A 10,615-nucleotide genomic window follows, 5' to 3' on the forward strand; every position below is an offset into this window, starting at 1 on the left:
CGGGTTTAAAGATCTTTTTAATACTTTTATTGTTTTGAGTCTTAAGAATGTCAGAGTGTTAGGCTAGTATCGATGAATCAATGAAAAATTTAAATGATGATCTTAAGCTCTGTAAAGTTAAATTATATACACATATGTGAAGTACATTTTTAGGGTTGGAAAAAAAAATTGTAACAATAAACTTATCTTGTTATAATTATCAATCCGGTAAACTCCTTGATAATTAGGGGGCCGGATGTGACGGTTCGCCTATAGTACAATAGGTTTAATACCATAAGTACATAAAAGAAACAGGGGTTCCTATGGGTGACCGCTACGAAAACTGAGCTATTTAATATAAACAAACTTTAAAGTCAAGGTTCACAATAGCGTACAGAGAAGACGTTACCATGTATGAAATATTGACACAGAAAGGAAACTCCTTTGATGTGTTTCCAAAGTGTAGTGGATGTCACAAGAAAATTTAATAAATTAAACAAAAATATATTATATTTTATATATAACTAAATTATAGTTTACCTTTTATCATCAGATGTAAAAAAGGATGCATACAACACAGTTTAATAAGGTTTATGAGAGCCTTTAAAGTTTTATAAATTCGATAATCAATTTAATATAAAATACCAAAATACGTTAACATATAATTAAATTGAATTTAAAGAAAAGTTCAGTTCGAATAATAGGCTAAATCTGATTATTGAAATATCTACCCTTCGGTGACATAATCTATGACGTTATTAGAGAAAGAATAGAGAGAAAAAAAAAAAAAGGAGAGCCGGGAGATCGGCGGGCGCGCGGGAGTCGCTTTTTAGCGAAAATAAAAAAAAAAAAAAAAAAAAAAGGAAAATGGCGCGGGAGTCGTGTTTTAGGGATTGCGCAATAAAATAAAAAAATAACTGGGATATAGATCTAGGAGGGACTGGATCGATGAAGGGGTTTGAGATCTTAGTGTATCACTATCGATTAAGTGTGTGAAATTAATCAATAGAAGACTGGAGAATCCGGTGAGCTTGTTCCATTTATTACTACGTAGTTAGATTTTTGACTGTGATCACAGGCAAAGTCTATACTTAATATTTTTCCCAACAACTATTAAAATACGTATTTAGTCGAGTCCATATACCTTTAGGTAATGCGTATATCGTTAAATGCAATCACATTTGAACAAAGTTTACATCAATATAATTTACGTACTTACGTTATTTTACTCATATACAAAATCCAATTATATGGTCGTTTGATAGAACTCTATCAATTTGATTCAATGTTCTAATTGTCCAGTTTTGGAAAATACTTATTGAATCAACTATTGAACTATTACAATACTAACTAGTTTCATATCTAGTTATTATAAAGTATTTATTTATTGAGGATAATGGACTAAAGTGACTATGGTCTGGTCTCATTGCTGGGGAAACAGCTATTGATGAGAGAGAGAGGGTTATTGAGTGGCGACCCTGTAAATGCAAGTGCGGTGTGGGCTACCTCCATTGTTTGGAGTGACTGTTGTATGTGTATTGTGGGGCCGTTCCTTGTGTCAGTCAGTGGAAATTGCCTGTGTTCAGTCGTGGGTTGGTGATGGTTGAGACGATGATGATGATGAAATATTTGTATTTATTACACTATTACAGTGTTGGTTTGGAATATCTGTTCATACTTAACGCTTCATGGTGAAGTGTTTTTATACCATTACTCGGTCGACCAGATTAATGATTCTTAGTCTATATTTGATTATCCATGACTACATGTGGGGATTTGTTTTACACCAGATGTACAAAGAGACAGCTTAACTGTTGCAAGTGATATTATGTGAATGTAATACTTTTAATACATTATTAATTGTGTTACTAGATAAATTCATGTGACTGTGGGGTGTTTATGGTAAACAAGCCTGTATTGTTTAAATAGATATTTTGTCTTGATTTATTATAAACTTTAATATTGATTTTGTTGTAGTAAGCAAGCTGATAATAACAATTCTGTGTGTATTACTGATTACTAATAATATTTAATTATGCTGATATTATAGGTGTGGATTTATTTCCTAATGGTAATAAAAGTACTAAAAGATTCTCTGACTATAGTTACTCTTAACTAGGCATGAGGTTCAGTATAAAATTGGTACTGTATGACACTTGTGAAGCTATGTATTTTACTCATATTTAGAAAGGAAGTTGTCCTGGCGATAAGGTTTGTATGTGTGTTGTTTGTTCATGTTATATTGACTAGACAAGTTCAGACAGGGTTAATATTAGTGAATATTTACTGGATTTATATTTAATATACATGTTTTGAATATTTATAAATTTAATTATTGAGTTATATGTTTATGTCGGACTGTATCCAAGGAGATATTATCTTATTAATATCAAGTTAGGACAATTACTTTAAATATTAATAAAGTAAACACTAACACTGATTATTCACTTCTTTAATAAATTTACATTAGAGGTTAGGAATCAAATAGATAGCATATTGGGAAATCTTCACCACACATGTATTTGAGGAATGTTCTTGATTATTAGTACTGTATGTATATATTATTGCAAGTACAATTGCAATAAGAATGTTAAACTTCTAATCTTCTGTTCATTCTTGAATTTGAAAGTAAGCTTGGCTACTGATATGAATATAAAACTGCAGCATTACTGGATACTATTAATTATTTCTGGTGTAAACCATGATTATTTATGTCACTGATAATTTAGTTGTATATTACGGTTGATATATGATGATTTTATATTTAATTATATTAAACAAATACAAATAAACAAACTTGCTAGTATTTGTTACGTTGACAGTTGTGATAGATAATCAAAATTCAATTCAATACATCAATACGTCATTCAATACGTCATTAATGTGACAGATGTCAAACAAAAGGAGATTATACACGTTATGATTCTATATCTAAGTCTATAGAAAATTTATATAATTTTCTGTTATTTTATAATAACTGTAGGGGAAATATTGGGATTATTTATATGAGAAATTTCACTTAAATGATATGATAATTATTTAAAGACCTAATTTCTTAGGGATTTAATCATGATGATTTAAACACTAAAACACTTGTTTATCTGAGAAATCCTATTAGTAAATAGGTTTACTAAGACACTAAAAGGAAGTAGATATAGTATAACTATAGTACGGCTACAATAATTGTATGGGACTTACTGTCCTTTCTATACAAATATATATTTAATCTATGTCTTTTACATTATAATTATACAATATATTGCCTCTACTACTACAACATACACAAATAGGACTTATTGCCCTTCCTATATACCTATATATAATAATTGACCTGGCACTTTATGTGTAATTTATCAGTACTTATGACAACAACCAATTAGGACTTATAGTCCTTTCTATAAAGCTACATAATTATTTAATCTGATTATTTCACAATGTGATTAATCAAACCTCTACAAATATTACAAAAGATCTCTGTTACTCTCAACACAATAATAGCTTGTTGGACTTAGTGTCCTCAAACTTATAGAAAACCCAACTGGTTATTTCACGAGACGTTGTTAACTTGTGATTAATCAGTGTCTTTTAAAGGACTTATAGTTCCTTTAGATATATCTCTCTGAATAAATAATTGGTTAATTCACAATGTGGTTAATCAACAATAATATTATATATAATTGACTGGACTTATAGTTCATTCAATAGCACTCATTACTTTTAGTAGCTCTCGACCTATGGGTTGGACTACTCATTCTTAGGCTCCGGCCTAATCAACAGATTTAACTTGAACCTTGAGTATTCTTGGTATTAAGTAAATAATATTAAATTGACAATGCTATGTTATGATATAGCAATTATCAACATTATATGGCTTGGCCAATTCCAGGGTGTGGAAGGTATCCCCTATCACACAAATCTTCATCTCTATCGGACTGTCTTCACAGGTGATCTCTAATGTCACATTATAGGGCCGAAGGGTTATGTCCCAACAAAGTAAGTTCTGGTGTCTGGGTGATCTCGCTTCTTGGTCTGATCTCTTGTGGAGCCGAAGGGAAACCCCCATTGAGTAAGCTCGTAACAGGGTGACGCTGGGAAACAGTTTCGTACTGTTAGTGGGTGATCTCTATGTCGCCATATAGAACTGAAAGGGTCATCACCCATGAGTAAGCTCTCGTGTCGGAGTGATCCTGGGATTTCAGTTCCGATCCGTTTGCCTCTGGCAAACACTAATTTATACTGGAAGCATCGTGGGGCTGGTGGAGCCACTGTAATGTTGAAGTAAATGTACTTATGTTTGGTTTGGAACTGAGAATACTCATTCCCTTATTACCATCAGAGTGCATTAATAAATACCCTTCCCTACCTTTTAGGAGGAAGAGTTATAGATAGTTGGAAAGTCTTCCACTGGTCCGGGCGTGTGAGGGGCCCGACCGCTCCCCCATTTTTTTTTATTATTACAGTTATTCTGTAATTTACTATTAAATTAACATAACTTCCTAGTTACATGAATTATGAGTATAATTCATTAATTATTCTTAATCCTTAAAGATTTATCAATCATCTTCATTATTTAACTCCTATCATATACCAATTAAAGAACCTTTTGGTTATTACACACACAACGGGTCCTACATTACTAGACGATCACACATTTATTTATTTGGCGAGATGATTTGTGTTCTACTATAAGATCTGTTCAATATTAAGTGTTTATTGTAAGGGTTTATATGATTCATAGGGTGTTTGGGGTGTATAAGGCAATATAGGTATGGGGTTATATTGAGGGTGTTAGGCCATTCTTTAGGGTAAGTTTTCATTAGATTTTCATAGATTTCATTAGGTTAAGCCTTCGTAGGCTTTTCTTAGGCTTTGTAGGTTTTCCATGTGTAGGTTAGTTTAGAGGGTTATTATTATAAGGGGTGCAAAAGGGGGGGACCATCACAACACATCTTTACACACTTAATTTATCCTATATATGTACATATACATTTCATACACATAACATTAAATTAGTATACTAAGCGATACACATGTTACTATTCCTGTCGTTTTCAACTTATTTAAAAATAGAACAAAGTTCCCAGTTCGCTTGTATGTTTTTTTTACCTCATTACACTGTCATTTATAAAGCGATTTGTAATATTTTTTTACCTGAAAATAAATATTATAAAATACTATATAATTGATTATTTTCTCTCTAACTGCACTGGGTTGGCTGGAAGAAATCTCTTTTAGAGATAAGCCCACCCTGCAATAAAGAATATATATATATATATATATATATATATAGATTTGTAATTAGATACCGGTCACGACCACTATCCAGTTAATTCACTGCTATTTTCTGTCTAATAGAAACACAGCTTGCAAGCAAATCTATCCCAGACAAACCTCTGTAGACAACTTTACGTATACCCAGTATCCTAGTAAACATGATTAGGTTGCAGATTCTCAATGTTGAGATAAAATATTTCTGTCGAGTTTGCATAGTAGAATCTCGAATACTGCTGTTCGATTTTATACTAAATTTTAACTCAGTTTACATTCATCTCGTAGTTCGATTTCACGTGATTTATGACAGACCAAATTAATGTTTGTATCTAAGCATATTACTATTTTGTACAAGTTGAAGGCTCTATGTCTATTTATGAAGATATCAAACAGTGAGTTTTCCTTGAAACACATCAGAAAACATTTCCAAGAGCCCTCCCTAGATGTCAAAGTCACTGAAAGCACATAACACTCGGCGTTATACGCTTTACCGCTGAATGTCATGTTTTATTGATATGACCCCCACGGCGACTATAAAAGAAAAATCCACGTAATGCTGTTCTAAAGAGCACGTGCTATAAAAAGGAATACGTAATCGACGCGTGCAACGACTAAAGTATGGCCATAACTTTATTATTTCGCATACAGCGGTATCAATCCATACATCGCGGGGTTGGAGCGCTGTGTCGAACCCCGCGGGAGCGGGAGCGGGCGCGGCGAGCGTTTTGTGGGCCGCCGCGGCTTGCTTGCAGTTCGCATTGGTCGTTCAGTGCTGTAGAACTATACTGGATCCTTCTGGACTTGTTCATGGGTATTGTTCATTATATAATCGTAATTATCTTTATATAACTCGAAGTTGATTACACAACTGATAGAATAAATAATTATTTAAACTTTTATCATCAAATATCTATAACAAATTCGGACTTTCATTTATTATTACAATAACTGTTTCTGACGGCTTTTCTTCTGATTTCTGAATCAGTATATGAAATAAATTTCGTATATTAAGTTAGGATATAATCTGACCGTATACCATTATTCAAATATTTACAGCCATTTAAGCATTATTAACAAAAATCCGAATATCTTTATAAACTTTCTTATATATAATATAGTAATCTTATATAAATAATAGTGTTTCCACTACTAAATTTCATTCTCAACTAAATATTGCATCCTATACCTACTGCTGTTTTAGATTAGATTTTTTGTATCTGTAATATGTTTTTTTTTTTAAGTCTACATTATCAAAATTAAAGCAATCTATTTACTTTTAGGGATGGACCGGACGAAGAAGACTCAGCGCCCTCATCTCGAGATTTAATAGTGATCGCGTGTGTACAAATCGCTCTGGCCGCAGCTACACTCCTCAGCGCCGCGATATGCGCTCGGATAGACTGCGGCGCATGACGCGAACCCGTGCGGACGCTCACACGACGACGAGTGAGTGAAGCGCCCGCGGTCGCTACCTGCGCCGCTCCTCCCGACAACGTATCGCCACCCGACATCACAGTGGAACGAGAGAAGGGCGGACGTGTAGCATGGCTAATATAACTGTACTCACTACTATTTTCAGCGTACATAACTACTTTTGTAAAGTGCAACATGTATATTGTTTGTTCATAAGGTAAATATAAAACTTTAAATAAATAACAAATAGTGCAAACTTTGGTAATAAAAAGTACATTTCATTCGAATATTTGCTTTACGAGTATTGTCTACATTCAACTGAGTTTAAGTAACGTTCCGAATTGAATTGTTTTCTTCTGAGTGTAACGAGATATTGTTGATTTTATAGGTTTGTTTACTGTTACAATAAGTATGACCACTTGCTACGATAAAAATAAATTTGCACTGCAATAATACTTACTAATATTATAAATGTGAAAGTGAATTTGTTTATTACCTTATAATTCCTTAATGGGTATATGAGTTACAGAAGGCTGTAGGCTATTTTTCATCCCAATCTGTAAACATATCTCGCGGACGAAGTCATGGTTAAAAGCTAGTTTCAAATAAACGTAGGAATTTTCTAGATTAAGGCGATTGTAGTGATCTCTAGACTGAAACAAATATGATCGAGTATTTACGAATCAAAACAGCAGGAGGCAAGCTTTACGGGAGCGAGTCTTTTAAGGTAATCGTTTTTCATTTTCAATTTAGAATGCAAATTGTTTACTTTGTGATTTCCTTATGTTTTTATTCATGTTATTAATGCTGACATAGAAAGCTCAATATAGAGCGTCACAACCGCTCAAAACTAAGGGTCCTGAATGATCCCGAAACTAATCGACCATTTTCGATTAAATTACACGTAAGTTAAACCGATAGTTATAATAACCGATATTAAATTATAATGTGTACTGATAAAACTTTTAGCATAAAAACTTTGTCTCCACCATATAAAAAACAAAATACTTTCAAATTAACATTCAAATTTAAATCATCTTTTCTATTATTATTTATTCTTTATTGCACAATAAAATTTTGTACAAGTGGCGAGCTTAATGCCATATGGCATTCTCTACCAGCTAACTATTGGGTGAAAACAGAAAGCGTATGAAGGGCAGATGTGGTGAAAAATATGTGACAATTATAGTAACATTTTATTCAAATAGAATTGTTTACAATCACTTTTAAATCGTCATTTTTTTTTAATCTACTGCAGGGTTTTGAACGTTGTTATCTATTGAGAAGAGCCCGCAAGAAACTCACCGGTTACTCTTTTAAATCTCTGTTAATATTATGTGTATTTATTTAAATGTACTAAGTCCAAAATTACATGGTCGTTAAAAGCCCATGCATGATCGACTAACACCATGCAGATTTGTCATTCAAGTAATCGTCTAGTGTGTAATGGGCTTTGTTCAATAAGTGTTTTTTAATAACAGTTTTAAACTTATTAGAAGGCAGATCCAAAATATCCTTCGGTATCTCATTATAATATTATTATTTACTGCAAACATTGCATTGTAAAACACCGACAGAGCATTGTCGTAATGCATAAAACAGTTCATCTCAATCAAACTGGGTGCCCAGTTCTCGGAACTTTCATTTTATTTGTTCCGCTTCACTCAAGAAATTGCACATTTAAATTGAGAAAGTTCCAGTCTTGTGATAACGCTCTTAGAACGGAAACTCTCTACAGTGAGGGAAAACAACAATCTCTGTAATACAATGAAGTAATTAAAAAGTTATTGTATAAAGATGTTTTTTTATGCACACAAAAAAGAACTTAGCAAAGGTTCCATATTTTAAATACACTATCGGAATTTCGTCGTGTGGGTCCTGGCATAGAATGGGCCCATTCCTTTCCCATGGATGTCGTAGGAGGCTATTAAGGATACTTATGGCCCAAGGATGGGCAGCAGCGTTTTTCTTAGAACATCACCAAAGTCCTGACTGCGGTTGCCAATCCGCCTAGTAAGCATGGCTACTGACAAAATTCTCCTTATAGGAAAGTTTAACAGTGGACAGTTAACGTAGTAAAATGTAGGTTTGGTACAGGTACCTACATATATACATAAACGAAATTTATTTGGTTGCATCTAACTTTGGTGTGCAATTATCACTAATCAAATAAAACTGGGCTGTATAGGTTAAGTTCCTTTTACAAAAATTAAAAAATAACAAGTTTCGAATGGTCAAGCCTGCATTACTTCAATTAAAAAATTTATTGTATAAAATTTATGCAACTCGTTCATTAAATTTAAAAATTTTAAAATATAAAGTAAATAAATCTTTTTTGATACTTATAAATATCGATATTTTAAACATAATCATATTATAAATAGTTATATATCACTGTGAATAACATTTATTTTATTTTGTGGATACTAGATAATTGCATAGATTCATTTTCAGTATCGTTATTCTAAAGACAGTATTACCTCTTAAATAAGGTAGCGATTACTTTTTTGATGAAGATATAATTTTATTATAACATTGATTTATTAGGCAAGAAAATAGATATTATTACAGTCTACATTACTCCATATTAAATAATTTGATATTATTTTATGAAAAAAAATATCTACATTGAAACTTCCGACAAATTTTTTACAATATATGTAAACTCAACTTCAATTTTTTTCAATAGTAAGTACACACCTACTTTTAAAAATCGAACAAAAACGTGTTTATTTCTATAAGTACATGGAAAATTAATTTTGGCGCGCAATTACTATTAATCTGACAAGAAGAAATTGAGTAGTCTGTGTTACTTTAAAAAAAAAATTGAAAAAAAAAACTAATAAATAGGTTTCATTGCAATGCTCTATAACAGGCGAATTTATAATAAATTCTTCTATAAATTGTCTCCCGCTGTTTTATATTTAAATGGAGAGATACTTTATTTTCTGTTTAAAAAGTAACCATTATCTAAGCAAATAAAATAACAAAATGGACAATGTTTTACTATATAATAAAATTGTAATATTACAAGAGATTCAATTATCATAATGTAAATAAATAGAATAATAACTGGAAAATTTTCTATTACAGTAATAGATAAGTTTAGTTGATACTGGTTACAATTTAACTGTAAATATTTAACTGTAATGTAATAACGATAAGAGACTATGTTGTAAAATAGAACTAGAAGCAGTAAAACAATAAAAGTTATTTTAAATAATATTTGTAATTTTACTCATGTGTTTTTAGATGTGTAGCCGTGTGGTCCCGGCATAGAATGGACCACTGCTTCATTTCCCATGGATGTTGTAAGAGGTGACTAAGGGAACTTAATTGTCAAAGGATGGGCAGCAGCGTCCCTTTTAAAACATCACCAAAGCATAACTGCGGTTGTCAACTGGCTTGCCAAACGTGGCAACCACTGGCAAAACTCCCGTTATGGTGAAGCCTATGTTCAGCAGTAGACAGTTAACAGCTGATGATGATGATGATTATCATGCATCCTATAGCAATCACGCAATGAAAATAAATCTCCCTACATCGTATTTATTCAAATTTATCAAACCAATATCACATCTGGTGTTATTATACATCTGAAAAACACACCCTCCTTTTGCAACAGTCGGATAAAACACTAATTATCTTCGATAAACACTTACAAGGAAACATTTCGTTGGGTTTATCAAGTTTTCCGTTAAACATGTTCCGGTTAAGTTTTAATCGTGTAATCTGTCCACAAAGTTGTTAGTACTAACTAGGTTTTACAATGTCAATAGACATAACCACAGACTAATTAAACTTGTACTAAACACTGAGTTTTCCGATTTAATAAATAAGCAATTTCATCATCATCATCATCATATCAGCCTTTAACTTTCCACTGCTGACCATAGGCCTCCCATGTAACCGTCGCTTATGAACATGAGCACTACCATGGACATAACAGAGT

At 32.3% G+C, this 10,615-nt stretch overlaps 1 protein-coding gene across 1 annotated transcript in view; it reads left to right on the top strand.

Annotated features, from left to right (window-relative positions):
• The window catches only part of LOC113517868 (uncharacterized), a 91,137-nt gene extending 81,282 nt beyond the window's left edge, over positions 1–9,855 (top strand). The window contains exons 5-6 of the mRNA XM_052903263.1: positions 5,899–6,061; positions 6,531–9,855. Of these exons, the coding sequence (XP_052759223.1) occupies positions 5,899–6,061; positions 6,531–6,663 (296 nt within the window). The 3' untranslated portion in view covers positions 6,664–9,855. The remainder of the gene's footprint in view (positions 1–5,898; positions 6,062–6,530) is intronic.
• The last annotated feature ends 760 nt before the right edge of the window (positions 9,856–10,615 follow it).

The sequence above is a fragment of the Galleria mellonella genome, unplaced genomic scaffold (assembly GCF_026898425.1).
Source record: "Galleria mellonella isolate WM207_F2 unplaced genomic scaffold, CSIRO_AGI_GalMel_v1 utg1386, whole genome shotgun sequence".
NCBI classification, from domain to species: Eukaryota; Metazoa; Arthropoda; class Insecta; order Lepidoptera; family Pyralidae; genus Galleria; species Galleria mellonella.